At 41.4% G+C, this 18,936-nt stretch overlaps 1 protein-coding gene across 1 annotated transcript in view; it reads right to left on the reverse strand.

Annotated features, from left to right (window-relative positions):
* The window catches only part of TSPAN4 (tetraspanin 4), a 217,011-nt gene extending 198,384 nt beyond the window's left edge, over nucleotides 1-18,627 (reverse strand). Inside the window, exon 1 of the mRNA XM_009323424.1 lies at nucleotides 18,295-18,627. Within this exon, the coding sequence (XP_009321699.1) occupies nucleotides 18,295-18,627 (333 nt within the window). The remainder of the gene's footprint in view (nucleotides 1-18,294) is intronic.
* Between the last annotated feature and the right edge of the window lie 309 nt (nucleotides 18,628-18,936).

Here is an 18,936-nt window from a genome sequence, read left to right on the forward strand (position 1 = left end):
TGCTGACCCGTATGAGTGGGAATACCTGTCAGTAAAAGAGGGCTTTGACAAAAGAAGCACTTCCTGAGCATGGCAGTGACAAAAATCAATGGGATGCCATTCAGGAAGGACAGACTAGGACATAACCACTGGGAAGGTTACTCTACTGAAAGATCCCTGTAACTTACCAAGATAATATTATTGACTGAACAGAGGGAACTGTATCTTCAAAACTATAGAGCTACAAAGTCTCCAAGCTATAAGAGTACATGTCTTCTAGAAAAATTACTATCAACCTCCAGAACTGGCACAAATTGCCAACAAAATCCTGATCTTACTGGAGTCTGTGGAGCTTCTTACACTGGTTTCAACAACACTGAAACACCATTCTGGGCTTTATATACATAGTTTTAACATCCCCAGATAAGACAACCATAAATGATCTGGAATAATTGCCCATTTTAGGTTTTCTGCACCTTCTGCTGAGGTGTCTGGCACAGGCTTCGGATTAGACAATGCTTGTCTGATCAAGTGCAGTAATGCTTGTGTGATGAAAAATGAATGCCAAATAAATAAAAGGAAAAAGGCTGAGGATGTAGCTGATGTGGATTCAGAACAATCATAATAACAATAATAAAAATCAGTTGCAATAAAACCATCCAAAGGAAATGTTTAAATTGACTCCTGCAGACAAAGAGAAGGGAGCCATTCAGATGGGCGATCACTTCTGCAAAGGCAGAGTCAGTAGCAAACCTTCCTTAGGATCTTTTCCCTAAAGAAGATAAGGAGAAGCTGAAGTCAATAGGGAAAATGCTGGGTAAAAGACAGAATATCAAGGCAATTCAGAGCAGTGAGCAGGCCTCCGAGCAGACTGCAGCAGCAGCACTTGTGCTGCTCAAGATCTGCTGAGAGGAAATCATTGTGCAGGCAAGAGCTGTGATAAGTACTGCTGATGAAAGGTTTGGAAACGATAAATAAGAATGGTGCTTTGTAAGACATACAAATGAAAGTCACACTTTCCGATTGTGAATGATACATGCAAATTCCCACACAGGTCCTCAGTGCTCTTGTCCTCCCTCACTGCCTTAACACATATGTCTGTACATGCATGAAATCTTCCTGCTACGCACAATTTCTTCAGACAATGAGTGATGGCAAAAGGGTCTGGCTCCAACAGCCCTAGCTAGTGACATAATTTCACAGTAATCAACAGTTGTGTCATATGTGCAACTAAAAGAGCATGATTTGGTATCACAGTCCTCTCCATGGCACTTCCACCCAGACATGACATCGATAAAAGAAGCAGGAAGAATGCTCCACAGGAACTGGCATGTTTAACCCTTTGAAGACAAGACAGATGGTTTCACAACTGACTGACCCATAGCTTCTAAAAATTATACAAATCACATAGGAGGGGGGATGAGCAAATGCTGCCAAAAGATCAAAATTAAACATTTGTTAGAGACTCGCACCAAGTTAAGACAGCACTGCTGCCTCTGTCCCTCTGTCACTGGTATGCTATTTAACAGGCATGTGCTCCTCCAAAACACTCAATTTGAAGTGGGGGCAGCAAGGGCAGAGGTTTCCAAATATATGCTACATTTTTACATTGTGTCTGTAAAGCTGCTTTCACATTTTATGAATTTGGTCAAATAACTCATGAGTAAACATTTTTAATAGCTTACTCAGCTCTACCTGATACCAGAATTAAACTCTCCCAGTTGTATGATCCTTCCATCAGGCTTACAGGTAGTAGATTAGAAGGAACCGTTAAAAACTTAGGATCAAAGGTAATTAAAAAAGACTGCCATGTATAAACAACATCTAGATCACTGCACAAACTCTCTGGAGTGTCAAGGGCAGCTATAAAGTTCAAGCCAATAATACAACTTCCTGCTTAATTAATAACGTTTTCAAAAGAAGCAGACAGCAAGTTTAGGGCTTCCTAGAAGAGTGCACCTACCAATTACAGAGACAAACAACCAGGGCAAAGTGGAAGACTTAAGAGCTCATTAACAACATTTCCTTGGCGATAAAATCCTCCTGGGGATACATAGGTCCCCTGGTTCAATGGCCCCAGGTGCTTCTTCTGACGACTCAGGAAAGTACAGTCTGTATAAATGAAGTAAGAAAAAAGAAAACCAGGAAATCCCTGTCAACACTATCTACACAATTGCAACATTCATCTAAAGAACGAACCCACCAGTGTGTACCTGTATGGGTAACTTCAGAGATGGAGTAAATTGCCAACAGAGGAAGAAGGGCAAAAACTGAGGCTAGAAAGGGAAAGTCCCAAAGCAGGGACTTGTGGAGGGGTATATGGATGCCTGCCAGCCCAGCAACACCCACAGAAGCAGTGCAAAAGTGGTATTTCTCTGTTGCTGGTCATTTTGTAAAATTGCAGATCTATTCTTCTCAGATTATAAATTACTCAAATTATTCAAGACACAGGAAGCCCAAACCCTCTGCAGCTGTTTTGTAAGCAGAGCCTATTTTCTAGTTTTCAAAAAAAACAATCCCAATATGAGGTGCAGCAGTAGGCACAGAGGTAGGAGCTGAAAACCAAATGCAATCTGCTAAAAGGTTATCACAGTGTTACAAGAAAACTCAGTCTTGCTTTGCCATTCTCAGGGCTTTGCTCACTTGGAAAAAGGGACTTGATTAGACAACTAGAAGCAGAGCATCTAAGTACTGAAATTACTTCAGCCTTCTGCCTTTCACATAAAACCTGGATTATATGACACCACACATGACATGGTTAATGCTTCTGCTCAGTCTTGACATTTGCTAAGAGAATCACATGAGTCCAGAGTATGAGAGATGAGGACCCGCTTTCTCAGATACATGTCACAGGTGCCTTGTTCAAGGGCAAAGCTCCTCCTGTCTTCAGCAGGCACAAGTAGCGGGCACAGATTGGAGGAAGTTGTAACTGACTGCAGAGGCTGAAGAGAGAGACTTTGAATAAAACTTCAAAGGACCTAATAGATGTTCAGCTGTAATGGAAATTCAACAGGACATGGATATTTAAGTTGTATTAGTCCTTTTAAATACGCCAGGCTCAAAATTGTCACTATCATAAAATCTCCCCAGTACGGATGACTCAGTCATTCTCAATCATACAAATTAAATAGTAATTAATGACCAAGTAGTGGAAACTTCCTGAAGAAGTTAAGAAACACACAGGCTCTTCAAACATCCTCTTTTTTCCTTCCTCTTACCATACGTATATAACTACATACTCTAAATGTCATCAGACCCAAAGCACAACTCTTCTGGAATCCCTTCACTTCGAGCTGTAACATTTGACAATGTTTTTTCTCTTCTGGCACACCTATTAACAACCTAATAGCCTGGAATGGCTGCTATTAGATAATTGAGTTTGTAAGGAGATGTTGTTTTCCAAAAGACTAGAACTTATGCTCTGCTGAATATTTTCACATTTTATATATGAGAAATTTTTAAAAATCTTGTCTTCAGTTTTAAGTAGAAAAGTAAATTAAGAAAATCCTATAAGTAAAGCCAGTCTAAAATATTACCATATTTCATTTTTATTTAACCCCCTTCAACTTTTTTAAAAGCAATGTCTGTATTAGACAACACAATTTTACATTTTCATACCAAATGACATGCACTTAAGCTATCTGACACAAGCTAAATGCCTCTCCAGCGAGGGAGATGAGCATCGGGTCCCGGAGCAGAAGTAAATGCGGTGATGCTGGCTGTGCGGAGGCCTAGATTGAGCTCACCATATTGATTTTAAAGCTGCTATACAGAAACAAGGGTTTTCTTTGATGATATTGCTCAAGTGGTTTTCTGAGAATGAAAGTATTTATTTCCATGTCTCAGGTATTGTTTTTAATTGGATAGTAGAGGGAAATTGTTTATTTCAAATCTTTTGAGACTTCCCCAGTAATGCTAGAGATAAACTTCTATTTCATCAAAAAGAGTTTCAAATATAGTTCCACAGTAAGTAAATAGCCTGGTTTGTGAATTCCTTCCCTAACAGGTAACCTGCCAAAAAAGTCTACTGAGACCTTCTATTTCATGTTCTATGGATCTTGGTAAAGTAATTATTTTGTATCATATATCTCTTATATACACAGTATCTCTTGCAACTCCCATCTCCTATATTGTACTATTTATTTCAAGGACACTGATATGATTTTTTCTTAATACTTCTAAATATTCACATAACTTGATGTATATTTTTCCTCCTAGAACAAAATACGCCTGTCCAATATGTACACCTACTGTTCTGGTGTAATCATTGTAATTTCGAAACCTGATAGATACCTAAATCACACAGCTGTCACTTGTTATTTCAAATTCTAAGTGAAATAGGATCTTGTTAGCCAAAATTGAACACCCGCTCACAAAAACTCAGTTATCTCGCTCTCTCATACACATGCACACACACATGCACGCAGCGATGAAACTGTTCAGCTAAAACAAATAATTCTACGTTCCGCACAGAACAAGAATATGTCTGGGGTGAACATATAGCTATTGTTTCCTATAGCTCTTCATTTTTTTTAAGCATCTGCTTTTTCAGCTCAGGACAAAGTCAGCAGCAGCACCGAATTGTTACAACAAAGTTTTTGTAAACCTTTTGGAAGGTTCTGGAGATCTCAGAACATGCATCTAAGACTGATAACCTTGCAAAAGCTTCTTACTGTGCCTTTTATAAAGCCCAGCTTTACCTTATGAATCCTACTTCCTTGTATACTGGAAAATAGCCTCATTCCACGATACCTGCATATACCAGTACACACCACTACATTTCCACTAAAACCTCTCAGTGCAAATGCCAATGGTAACATTAGTGCCAAGATGAGCAAGGTTGTACTTGGTCCTGTACTTGCAATACCGCAGGGAGGCTCTGTTTCCTTTCCGTCTTGCCACCGCCTGTCTGGAGGTACCAGTACCGATTGGCACAAGGATGTGGCACCAGCCTGAAAGCCACAACACATATACCACCTTTCACAGCAATGGCACGGGTTTCCACCTGGTCCCAATTCTTCCATGGAGGCTGGGGCTGAGCTGAAGGTATATAGGGCTCCCAGAGCCACTTTAGCAATGCTGGCACCCCTGCTGCCCCATGACAACCCCTGCAGTAGAAACTATAAGGCACCTGCACCTGTGGCTCAGGAGCTACAGGCTGGACAACCCAGTGTAGCAGTGACAGGCTTTTAAGCACCATCTGAGTCCTCTGGCACTGTCTGCTCTGTCTTCTGCAGCAGAAGCCACGTAAACTTCGCAGCAGAGTCCATGAGTAGCTGAAGCTTAAAGCTTTGCATCTAATTAACACACCACACATATTTGGAAACCAACTGTGCCCCTGCAGCTTCCCCACTTTATGAGTGTTGTTTAGAAAGAACGGACAAAGCATTTGGTAATAGGGGCAAAAGCCTAATTTGGGAACAGAACAAAGCAGGGTGTAGCTGCAGAGACAAAACCAAAAATCAAACTAAAACTACCGTGTGCAGCACTGGATCTGTGAGCAACCTGCTATGTAGTCAGAAAAAGGGTTAAATTGGACTGAAGTTTGGGGAAAATGGACCTGTTTGGTAATTCAGTGGAAGACTTGACACCTCCATTGAGCGACTGAAACAGTACATAATAGCTAATGATATCTGTGATGAGAAAAAGATGGCTGGTTTACTGAGCATAACGGGGACTGAAGCCTATAACTTGCTGTGCAACTAACAGCTCCTATTATACCAGCAGACAGCAATGCATGTGCCAAGACTGTGTGAATCCTATAGACTCCCCAGCCACAGACACCGTGTGGCCACAGAGCATTTTCACTTTTACAGACATGATAGAAGAACGGAAAAAAAAACCCAAACCTCAAAATGTGGCTGGAATAAAAAAAATTAACAGGGCATTGCCAGTTATGACAAAATGAGATGATGCACAAAGAGGATTAATTCACAAGCAGTAAGCAAAGGGAAGCAATCCAAAACCAGGTATTGATGGGATCAAATGTGACTCTAAAGCATCAAGGTCTGCCTCAGATCTCACCAGCAGGATGGAGCATTTGTGCAGCTGCTCGGCCACATGATGGAGGGCAAGTGCATATGCTGCGTCAAATGGTATACAGTACGTCACCCCTTATTGCTTTCAACTTCCATTTTCTTTCTTCTCCTTAGTAACTTTTCAGCCTACATATATGCCAGGAAGTTGTAATATCATCACTGAAATATGCCCACCCTCACATGCATGTTTCCTGAACAAAAGCATGCCAGGGAGAAAATGATGTGAAGGTGTGCTTTTGGTGTTGCAAACAATTTCATAATCCAAATGAACCCTGGGTCAAAGGCAAATCCCATAGGGACTGTGAAAAATGGCGATGTTTACAGAAGTTGTAAAAACCCATTAAATGAAAAGGAAAACCATGTTCTTTTAGAAAGAAATAGTGTGACATGAAAAAGCACAACTAGTTTGAAGAAGAACGTGCCAGAGAACTTCAGATTTCTTAGTTTTCCAGTTCTGTTTGGAGTCTACGGAAAATAGGGTGCAAGTGCCCAGCACAGGGGACAACAAAGTAATATATATATATATAGAGAGAGATATATACTCCTCCAGCTAGTAGGGGTGAGATTTAAAATGAAGGGCCTTCTGCTGTTTTCATAATTTCACATCAGAATTATCCAGGTACTAAAATGGATTAGGATGCAAAAGGGAGCGCTCCTAACACATGCACAGGGAAATCCACACTGCTATTACAGAGAAGGTGACATGTAACTGTAAGCAGCTTGTGCTAAAAACACTAAGCTGGGAATTGAATGGGTTGAATATTATTTTGGAGAGAGAAATTTCAACTGCAGTGACAAAGCATGAAGTATTTCCAAGCTCCAGCCTCAAAATAATAACTCACTGCAACTTTTGGGTAGAGCAAGTGGAATCTTAGAGGAAGGTACCAGCAGCTAAGAAAGCAAAGGAAAACAAAATCTGTGCTTGAAGAAGGACAGATTCCTTAATTTTGAGAAGTCTATGGAGTATTTGCTGAGACATGAAGGCAGAGAGAAATTCAGTAGTTGGAAAATGCCAGAATCTCATCTAAGGTTTTCCTAGGGTAGTGAAACATCCCTTTAGTGTCAGCAGTGGAAAAAAATAGGACTGTCCAGACTGTGTTTTTTCAGGATTACAATTTAACCAGTACCATAAGTGGAGGCATACGCTCTCCTTAGGAATAGAACATTTTTCTCAGTGATTGTTAGTTGATTTTTCTCCAAGAACTATCTACCTAAAACCTATTTACAAATGGAAATTGCAGAGTGAGAAGGGATACATGTTGTAACTAACACACAAGAGCATATTCAAGAAGACAGACTGATAAAAGTACGGTAAAAATATTTCAGGTCCTGAGTGAATTTACCCAAGGAATACAAATGGAAGTTGTCATAAATTACACGAAGGATTTCAACGATGCTTACTGCAAACAAATAGATTCTAACTCACTATGCCGTTTCTTTGCCTCTGACTTGAACCTGAGACTTCCCTGTGGCACTGGAGCAGTAATTTTACCTGCCATATGATCCCCCTGAAAGGCCTGTTGTTTTGCTGCCATGTTATCATGCCTTTGCAGAACGCAGCGATGCTGACGTGGAAAAGGGATGCAAGAGTTTAGCCTGGAGTGTTAAAGACGCTTCCCACTTTGGCTACCAGAAACACTGTGATCGTATAATACCTCTAGTTTCAGCTTTCCGTAGTAAGGAGCACCAGGAAGGCAACAGCCTGACTACAAAGAGGAGTAGTATGCCTGGGTGCTCCATGCTGTGACACTGAGCTCTAACGCACCAGCCAAGATGCAAACAGAGATCCCTTATCACATCTGCCACTGGGAGAGGAGGGCAAGGGCACCAAAGCAGCGCAAGATACAATCAGCTTGTTCTCCACAGTACAAACTGAATCCCACCACTGACAAAAGACACGGGACAACAGAAACCTGAAAATGAGCTCTTGCTGGTTATAATACATATGGCTACAATGAATGGACTCATACACACTCATATTATTTCTGGTTTTCTTTGCACTGAAAGACCAGCCAAAAAGCTCTCAAGGTTGCCTCCTTTTTTGCACCAGACTGTTATTGCTACGCAGTTTGGAGCTTGCAAACATCAGAAAAGTACTACAAAAGTGAAAAAGTCTTGTGGTTGGAGGTTGTGGAGTGACCCATGAATAAACAACAAAACAATGTCTGCTTTTTCACGCCCAAAGATGCTTCAGTGTATCCTTTGGTAGTGGCAGCATGTGTATATAGGACGCATTAGATCATTTCTGGGTTCTTTAGTTTAGTTTGCAAAGTCATTCTAAAACAACCAAGTATTCTGCATGGATATAACAAGTACAAAGCAGATGGTGTATGTGTTAAGAACTCTGGCCTTCGAGGATGGAAGCTCGTAACAGATTGCAAGTGACAGTGGAACTCAATTCACGTCCAGAGTTCCCGCTGTTTTGTTCAAGAAAATGGTATCAAACGTGTCACCTCAGCTCCTTTCCATGCTGCCACAAATGGATTAGTGAAAAAATTTATTCAGACATAAGTAAACAATTTGTGCTACAACCCTGGATAAATATCACTTACAAAACAAGAGACGAATTTTCAATTGGCCAATATGAAGGCAGTCCATTTACAAACATTTAAAAACTTGACAGAAGCAATATGGTGGATAGGATATAACTTAAGGTCAATTTGTAGAGGGACTTTAGAAAAAAAGTAATGTAATAAAATGGCCATGAATAACCACATCTAAAAATGTCGTTTCCACCGGGGGGGGGGATGTTAAAAAATTGTTACTGAAAAACAACCAAGATGTTTTTTTTGAATGCTTAAGTGGCTCAGGACAAACTGGAGCTCTGTTTTATGTTTTATGTTCTATAAACCAAGTCCATCTCACCCAGTATATACCTTCATAAAAGCCAGTGGTGAACACTGACGGAATGAAGAACATCAGCAATGTCACAGAAATGCTCTATAGTAAGATGACATAGAGAAAAATCCAGATGCTCAATAGAACCGAACACACTCATGTATGGTGTTTCCCAAGGAGACTTGTACCCTTGCTGCTACTACAGGTGACTCCCAAGTTGTCACAGGAACTGCGACAAGACCAGAAATTGCAGGTACCACTACTGGGAGCCCACAACATGGGAGGGGAAAAACTCCTTAGAAGGTTTGAAGCCCGCAAGATTGTCTCCTATGGAGGAAGCCATCAGATCAGCATTTCCAAGCATACCAGCACAAAGAGGTACCTGGTCTTGGTGCTTGTAGAGAACTGAATGATCATACTTACTGAGAATCTAGCTCCTTCTCTGTGCTGTTCCTTCTAAATATTGTGTAGACAGCAAGGGCAAAACAACTGGCAATTAAAGAAGGAAGGAGGAGGTATAAAACAAGCTGGAGCCACTATCTCATTTTGCCACAGCAGCTGCTGGCTGCTATCTTTCCTTAGAGATTAAGCTCTCACCCCTCCTTTTTGCTCCTGGGGGAATCACCTTGCTCACAGCTCAGACGGTAGTGCCTCCTCATGCTGTTGCATAGTTTAAGCCTACAGCCACTGAGCAACAACAAAATCTCATTTCCCACAGCCAACATTCGCCTTCCCTTTAACCGGCTCCATTCTGCCTCTTTGGGTCCAGTGCTGCCCAATGGCAGCACAGAGAGAGCATCACTGCTTTTAAGCCTTGTGGGCTACAAAAAAAAAAATTGTTAGCATGTTATACCAGCAAAACCCCTACTAGTGGAACAACTAATACTAGCAAAAGCACTTTTTGCTATTATAGCCTACACCAGTCCTCTGAACAAAACAAGCTTTCTTGGCACGAGCACAATTTTGCTGGTGTATGCGAAGGCTTTGTAATCCCACCATAGGCCTGCCACATAGTCATTTGTTAAGTCAATGAGATTTTTGCTCCTAAATGTTAAACCTGTTTTAAATAGAGACTTAACTTGTTTAATTCCAAGTATTGCACCGCGTGCTGGCTGTTTGATCATTAAAGTTGGTCACTGTGACAAAGAAAAGCCACGTAGGGAAAAAGAAAGTGAACTTCACATGGAAAAATAAAGTGCAAACTGACATCTGCATGAAGGGCAGGCGGTTGGTTGGGTTTCCCTTCCTCACAGCACAGTTCTCCTTGTTCTCCAAGTCTCAAACTAAATCCTGTTATGCGCAGGGGGAAGACGGCTGACTATTTGAATGAAGTGGGAGCAGACACTTGGTAGTTTTACCAACAAAGCATCTACTAATCACTACAAGCGGAAGCCAAGAAAGCTCACTCCCACTGTAAGTTATATCCAGAGGCCTCTACATTACCAAAGTCCCCATCGATAGAGCCAGGAATGATATAAAGACAAAAAAAAAAGTTCCTCCCTGAACACCTCATGTAAAGAAATGTGTAAGCATGGGGTGATGGAGGAGGAAAAGCATTAAATAAGATGCCAGCACAGATTAATTGGTATGCGCAATGAACATGTGTAAATAAACAAAATCAGCACTAGTAAATGACTATCATTTTGCGGTCATCAGATGCAGTGTTTACAGGCATCACAGCAGATGATTTCTCAAAAAGGAGTTTACAAAATACAGCTGGAGGGGGAAGGGAAGCTTTAGTAACCAGGATTTTCCTGCAAAGGATGGATCGAGGTGAAAACATGAAGATGCTTGTGAGAAGAGCAGATAATCAAGTATGGCATAACATGCAGAGCAGAAACAAGGGTAGACAAAGTAATAATATAATAAGCTAGTATGGATCAAGCTGATCTGGATTTAGAGCCACCCCTAAAGCGTACAGCTCAGAGGGACTCCAAGAACAAGATGACATAGAGCAATAGCTGCTGCTGCACTATTTTAAAAGTACTTGAGAACAAACAAAGGTATCGTGGCCAAGGAAAGAATAAAAAGGGCTATATGAGCAATCTGGAAAAGCAAGCAGAAAAACAAACAAACAAACAACCCCCAACAAAACAAACACCCAAAAGTCTTGGAAGTCTGTGTATAAAAACTTGCAAGACCGAGTCATTCTGGTCCTTTGCCCTTGTACATCAACCTTCTGTCTCACCCAAACTACTATTTCAAATGTATGGCATCTTTAGAACAAGCCTCAGTTGAATCATGTTAAATTATAAGGCTCTGCATGCATTCACACTTGAAGCAGGTTGAGAGGGTTTTTTGGAGGGTGTTAGTTTTTCTGTTGAAGACAGATTTAAGATGCGTTACAGTATGACAGTCTAATTACAGACTGCAATTTCAATTTCATTTACTTCTATTGCATCTTGTGATGGTTTAACATTTCCTGGAGAAACAATTACAGGACAGTACTAAGAAATACAATTTACTGTCTCCAGTCTGCATGAGTATGCAGAAGTCATTCCATCCACGTTTCATTTTTGACCTAGCAGTGCTCACTTTACACTATAAATACCAGAGAGAAGTGTCTTTATATATTTTATATAGGTACTGTATATTATTCATATAGTAACTTGTACGGATTTGCTACCTTAGCCAAAAGTTATGTTCTAAATAAATAAATCACATAGCAGTATTAATAGCTATCACGTTTGAAACAGTAGTGTCTGGAGACAAACTGAGACTGGGATTTTATTCTTCTAGATACTCTGAGGGTACAGAATTGCAAACAATCCGCTGGCCAAAAGGTTCATATTCAAAATAAAGGCCCAAAGGGGGTGAAAAGGATCTAATACGTGGGCAGAGTGAACTGTGAGGTGACAGCGTGTGTAGTGGCAGCTACTCTGACTTTGACCATGGTCCCCACAATGGGAAATCACGCATAAGAAAGCAGCACTGGCTAGCCTTCAAAAATCCTGAAGCCAAGATATGGAGGAGGAGGAATAATGATGGAAATTGTCTCACTTGCCTTTTGTCTTCCTCTGTATAGTTCAAAGTATTGGCTGCAATAGATTTACTATCTGTCATTGTCCGGAAGAGGGAATAATGTTTGCAGCCATTTCATTCATTGCTTTAAAAAGGCCAGTTTCTCCACAACTGCAACATGCCATATCCTGTGGGTTTATCCACTGATGGGTTTTCTCGGGGGTTTTTTGTACTACCAGTAAGTCTGAATTAGGTACAGTGACTATACCTGACAGCAAAAATTATAAGGCAAGGTGCTTAGTCCTTGCCAATACTCATGGCCAAAAAGCATATAATATGTTAGCAAAATCCACCTAAAGCAATGAAGCCACTCTTTGTCATAAGTAACAGAAGCAGAAACTGGCCCATGGTGAGCAATTTGAAGATGGTATCTATTATATAGTCAACTTTAAGGCAATTTTTTTCTCCTCTATCAAGAGCCTTCTGAGCCTGGCTTCCTAAAGAAAAGAAGATTATGAAATTGAACTGTGTTGGCTGAGTATCCCACAAATAACTTGTGAGTCCATTTGTCACTGTTAGCCTGATTTAACAGATATGCACCCTTTCAAAGTCATTAACCTCCTAAAGGTTTTCAGAAGGTACACATTTAGGTAGCAAGCGTAGCCCTTAGCAATGCTTTCACTGGGAGGTAAGACTCCAGCATGATCCCCAACCCCTATTAGACATCAGAATCCACAGAGGAAAGAGACTGTATGAATGGCACCGCTAAGGGAAAAAGCTCTAATTGGTGCCCATATACATCAGACATCAGGTAATACAATCATCTCTCTCTCACACTTGAAATCAGCCCTCAATAGTTCTGCTTCTCACGGAAATGCCATTTTTTTTTGAAGTCTGTAATTGCCATATCAAATGACTCTCCTTTCTTTAAAAGCAATGCTCCTTAAAAATACATCCTCAAAGAGCCCTCACAAAGTCAGAGGCAGAGATAAGATGTCAATCAGACTGAGCAGTTTCTGGAGGAGATAAGTAACAAAGGAGAATCAGAGACTCGGAGGCAGTTAGAGAAAACGACATGGATAAACTTCCCATGTTTTAATTACATAGAAGCAAAGTCTGTATTGCTGGTTAATCAAATTTTTGTTTGTCACAGATTATCCACTTGTTATACATATGAAAATACACAGCCTGTCTTATTTCTAATCAAATTATCTTCTCAGAGCACCACCCATCTGGTAGACACGTGACTGTCTCCCTTGCAGAACAGCATGCAGCAGCTCCAACTGATAAGCTCAGCTCCATAGGATGAGTGGCAGCCCTTGCCCATCAGAGGAGAACGTGCACAAATAATGATGATGAGATGGTGGGCCTGCTTTTAAAATGGCTTACCGCTCTATTGGTAATATTTTTTCCACCGACTTAAGACTGCAGCCAAGTATAACTACAAAATGATTGCTGTCCTCAGCCACTAACAATCTGTAGAGTTTCTGGCAGTTTTAGCCATCAATCTCATTCAGCTGACTGATGGAGGATGCAGATGAAGGACAAGGAATCCAATTCAACAAAATCAACAACTTCTCTCACAAAATTCCCCAGCTTTGGGAAAAAGCTCAGCTAACAGGTCTCCTCTCAAGCTAATAATGTCAGATGGTTTCCCAAGGAGGTACAAAGAAATGAAGAGGCACCCCTCTGCCTCTTCACTCAAAGACCATCCAATGCCCCGTGGTGCATTTTCAGATCAAGCTGTTCCTTTATCCAACTGCCCTGCACACTCAGTCTTCCAGATATTACAAACATTTGCATAGCTCTTACAAGACATACCTGTGCCACTGAAGTTGAAGTGCAAGGAAGGAAAATTATGCCAGTAATGAGGGATTTCTCATTTTCATTACTTCCCCTCCTTCTTTCCAATTACGTCCAAGTAATACAGATTGACTGCTGGCAGTATCACTAGTGCACCAGGCCAGCAGTAGTCATTAGTGCAGAGCTTCCCAAACTGTGGTCCACAAACCATCAACAGCAGCAAAGCCAGAGCAAGAGACCCACAGCTGGTCCCTGGAATCAGATTAAATACATTCTTGGTTTTTTCCACACAGATCCTAGTGCACTCACTAGTGCTACCTGCCACTTCCTTGGCTCTGTGTTTCCATATATTTCAGATTTGCACTTTGTGTCTCAGAAGCCAAGATACATCATTCTCAGGGCTGTATCAGTTGGCATTTTATATGGACCAAATGGTAAAACAAAGCAAAGTGCCTTGCTTCATCTCTTTAGGCAGGAAGGTGGAAAGCAGAGCCCCAGCTGCTCACCCCAGCCATAGTGTGTCCAGCAGATGGCAACTCCCAAGTTTTCAAGCTACAAGAGGATATTCCCCGGGTCTTTGGGAGCCTACCCGCTGGAATTAGAGCTTTCACATACCATTTTGAAGACTTTGACTTCTTTATAGTGCATACAACTTCAGTATGTTTTAACAATGGAGACACATGCATAGAAATGATTATTATTTATCAAACTTACCATTAAACTCCTTTGTCTCCTTTTTGTTGCTGTCTCCTCTCTATAACTAGTCTTCTAACAACAGTATTTTGCAAATTCTGTGCTTTACTGAATTTCTCTATTGGTTAAAACATTACCTGAAGAGTCAGATGTAGGTATTCAGTTTTTTGATGGGCAAATAACTACCAACCTAGCTAGTTTTCTCTAGCACAGGATCTCTTAAGCAAGAGCCACTGGAAACACAAGTACAGTTCTGTGCATTTCCTTTTTTGAGTCTTGGAGGTTTGGAAGCTAGAAGTCAAAGAAAGTGGGAATGCTGGCATAAGCCAAGGGGGATTAAGGAGATGACTTTTTTCTTTCTATAGCACTCTCTCAGCCCTTAGGATATATCCTACCTTTTTTTAACAAAAAAAAAGAGAAGGCAAGCAGAGCCTTGGATTACAAGCACAGAAAGAAAATAGTTCATTTTACCGACTGTCATAAAGAAACTCTGCATGTTTGGAGGACAGACGGTGGAAAACAAATGTTCTTCCCTGGGTATTTCACAGTGAAATACAAATATTTCTTTATGAAATAAAAATATTCTGCTTCGCGATCATCTGAAGTGATCTCTAGTCTCAAGGGTTCAGCAATTCAACAGAAGAAAATCGAAGTCTGTAAAAATGAATGAAGTCAGGCAAGTATTATGTATCAGGTGACAAAAGTTATTTCGGGAGCTTACAAACTAGTGCAGTGATACAATGATGGCTCCTCTGCATCTGGCAATATTCCAGGAAATGGCCTCTGAATGGCAATTCCCATTAGAGTGGCAGCACTGCTGTCTAATAATGTTTTGTCCATGTTTCAGTACCTTAATACCCCAGAGTACTTGCAAATGTACCAAAAGCAATTTGTGCAGGACTCTTCATGGAGAAAAGAGCTATTCTAGGACTATCAGATTTTTTTTCTCTACATTAATAGCTGCTGATCTGCTGTACCAATGGACTGATTCAGCACCAACACTGACAAGGCACCTCAGCCTCTGACACTTGTGAAGGAGCTTTGTGTTCCCTTCAACCGTCAGAAAGGGGAGAAGAAATTTGCTCTGTTTCCACAGTTATACGACAGCTTTTAAAAATTTTACAGCATGAGCGCAGCACCTAATCCAATAAAGCTTGCCAGGAACATTTAAAATCAAGGCCTTTGAGATTTTATTTCCTATAAATTCACCAGACTTATAAGAAAAGGGTCTTTTCCTCAGAAATGCAGCACCAATCCCACTGGAGTTGCACAGGGCTGAGGACTATTTTTCTGCCACGCTGTGCAAAAGATAGCTGAAAGTACTGGGAAATAGGCTGTAGGGATGCACAAAATGGACTGGAGTTAATGAATAGGAACAGGAAGAAGAAAATGAAAATATGATTTCTGAAGGAAATCAAAGCATTTGCTCAAAACAGAATAAAAAGCAGGAACAACCTATAACAGGCATTTAATTCATTTAATGCAATGACTGCTCTCTATACATGGAAATAACTGTTTTTTTCATTTGGAGGTCAAAACATGAAAAAAACAATTCCTCTTCCTACTTACTATTGTCTGTCACTAACCAACTACCTAGAGAAGGGTGGAGGGGAAAGGTGGAGACAGCAAAACTTCAGTGAGCACGTATGCAAAGAGAAATCCTGCCTTCTTGCAGAGATGCTTCTCCTTTAATTTCACAAAGTAAAACATGGTAGATAACTGAAACAACTTGAAAAACAAAACAGCAGCAGCAGCCTGTAATTGTTCCAAGATTTTTGATCACTAGAAATGGAAATTTTTTTCTGCTTTTACTAAAGATAGGTCAGCTTAAGCCAGTACTTTTTAAAATCATCTCTTTTTAGTTACTGTCTCCACTGTGAAAAGGTGAAGAGCTGCATCTGTTATAAGTACATGCTGTGCAAACCTCATTTGGACATGACCATCATCAATCACTCCTGCTGTGCAGGTAGCATGTGAAAGGGGAACAAAACAGAAATCGTGCTGCAGTATTTGACACCACCCACTCCCCTGCTTGTATGCTTTAGTTCACAAAGAGCCCAGTTGGCTTATGGTTATTCTCTCCTTCTGGGACCCCTGTTTTTTCTCTCCCTCCAAGCATATGAGAATAGCTTTGATGGTTTCAGGGGAAAGACAAAAACCTTTCCTTCTCTCTCAAAGGATTAAGGCTTTCCTACTGAAAAGCATGCCAAAGATATATTATTATGTGCCATCTTGCCTTTGTAAATACACACACATTACTTGCAGCAGTACTTCTTCTTATCATATGCGTATGCTTCAGTGGAAGATGAATATTGTAAAAGAAGTCAGAATGCAGCGAGTATCCTTTGTGGCAGTGCCATGCATAGTCCTGAAAAGAGCTATTAACGCTAGCATCCTATTGCATTTCTCTAGCACACACTTCAACTAGCTGTCAGTGCTATAATCTTGACCAGGGACAGTCAGTAGAGGCACAAGGCTTTAAAAGAGCAAGAAAGATAGTGTTTGTCTTTGTCAGAAAGGTCTGGAGTAAGCTGCAATAAATATTAGACAATATTTAGGAATGCAGAAGCAACAGAGTCAGAGTTGAAAGACCGACTGCAGTCTTACCAACACTCACTCTACCAGCTTATCTAGGGTATAAAGAGAGCACCCTCCTTGTGTTTCATAGCTCTGGTTAGTACCATGCCAATTCAGTGGATTTGCACTAGTTTATCACATCCTGACTCCTTGGTATGACTCACGTCAGCAGAAGTTGCCTGTACTTTGTGTTTTCTGATGCACCAGCACTGCAGCATGCCTGGTTTTAAACAGCTGTACAGCAGTGCACACTAGAGAACAGCTCTTTCCATCTCACTCCTAGCCCTCCATGTACCTCCGACAATTCATGAGAGCACAGACAATCAGTAATACAGACATGGTAACATACAACTGCAAACACACACCTCTTCCTTAAGTGCCAGGACAGAATTGGTGTCACTTCACAATACCCCTTATTTCCCTCAGCATGTTAATAAACCACTCCGGAAGAACAAGGCATTTAAAGGCACCTCCTGAGGACCTTGCAACAGACCCTTCCACATACGAATTTGGACAGAAGACTTTGAACTAGAAACCACTTCCTCCCCTCCCCTAGCAATCACACTACTCCCTTTTCTACAACACAAACATCACTTGTAACCTAAACCCCCCACTGAGCTTCTTTAGTCTGTGTCTACAGCCTATGCTCCATGTCATGGCAGTGAAATGCCCAACCACCCCGCTGTTGACAGCCACCTCATTTATTAAAAAGATGATGCAGAGATGCACACCCATATGTCCCATCACGGTGTCCTGCTGACACACACATGCCTCACAGAGATTTGATAAGCTTTTGCCACAGAATAGCAGCCCCAGAAGAAATGAGGAGGGCTCTGGTCTCCCTCCACCCTTCAGAGCCATGTCTTCAGGAGGGCATGGCAATGCTAGGACCTATCACTGACTGGGACAGAGAATGATCACCTAGAGTTTCCTGATACAGGCTTTAATGTTGTGATGTACCAAGTATGCCATCTGTGATACAGCAATGGATGTAAGCATGTGCTCAACCTTAAAATCATGAATGGCCTCAGTGATTTCTCTAAGAGTATGCATGACTTTTGAGGCAAGAATATGCGAGAATGAAAGATCAGAGCAACAAAAGGAGTGTATGGGTCTCACTGGAACAAAGTGATGAAGGCATTCATGCAACTGGCCTCTAAATACACTCTTTTGCCTTGTATCACAGTTTTGAAACACAGCTGAAGGCCAGGAAATGAGAAGGTGAAGGAAACTCTCAGTAGGTTGTCCACACAAATTAATGAGGGCACTGAAAGGGTAGCCTAGGCACCACTTTGTTCAACTTCCAAGTTTAAACTTCTAAGTTTAAAAGCAGCAACAAGTTCACCTTCCATCTCAGTAAGCAGACACAAATGCAACCATCTCACAGTTTCAAACATGTACTCACCCAGAAGAGAAGGTTGAAGACAAACATTAGGTACTTGATACACTGCAGGCAGTTGTGAGCCATGCTGCACCTCTTCAGTTCTAGGAGAAAAATAAACGAGAGATCCAGGTAAAAGACAACGTACTTGTTTCCCTTGGGGGATGTGTACTTAGCCTTGGTGGCCTTAGGGCCTGGGTTGGTGTGGAATCCAAAAAAAGAGTTGCTGGCAGCCCCAAACTGGCCACCATACATGCTGCTGTAGCGACGAAAGGCGCCATTTGGGAAACTGTAATCCTTGCTGTCCAGGGAAGGGCTCCTGTGATAGGTCGACTCATCGGTGCTAGACCTGCGCATGGTGGCTTCAGCTCGTCCTGTCGCAACTGCTGCTCTGACAATCGTTGGATGTCAATGGTGCAGGTGAAAGGTTTGCGATTTTCTTTCCTCCTCCTTGCTATGGATCCCCTATTGCTTTGCACCAGCTGTTCTTTTGTCTGCCATCCTGTCAAGGAGTTACATGTGCTGTACAGCAGCAAAGTTGGTGAACTGAAGTCTGCTTAGCCAGGAGTTAGGGAGCAGCGTGCTTCCACATGAGAAAGACTTCTGCACAAGTAAACATTCTCTCCGGTGTCACAATCGTCCCTCCCGGCCCACCCCACTACCAGA

This window comes from Pygoscelis adeliae, unplaced genomic scaffold (genome assembly GCF_000699105.1).
Source record: "Pygoscelis adeliae isolate BGI_AS28 unplaced genomic scaffold, ASM69910v1 Scaffold5, whole genome shotgun sequence".
NCBI lineage: Eukaryota > Metazoa > Chordata > Aves > Sphenisciformes > Spheniscidae > Pygoscelis > Pygoscelis adeliae.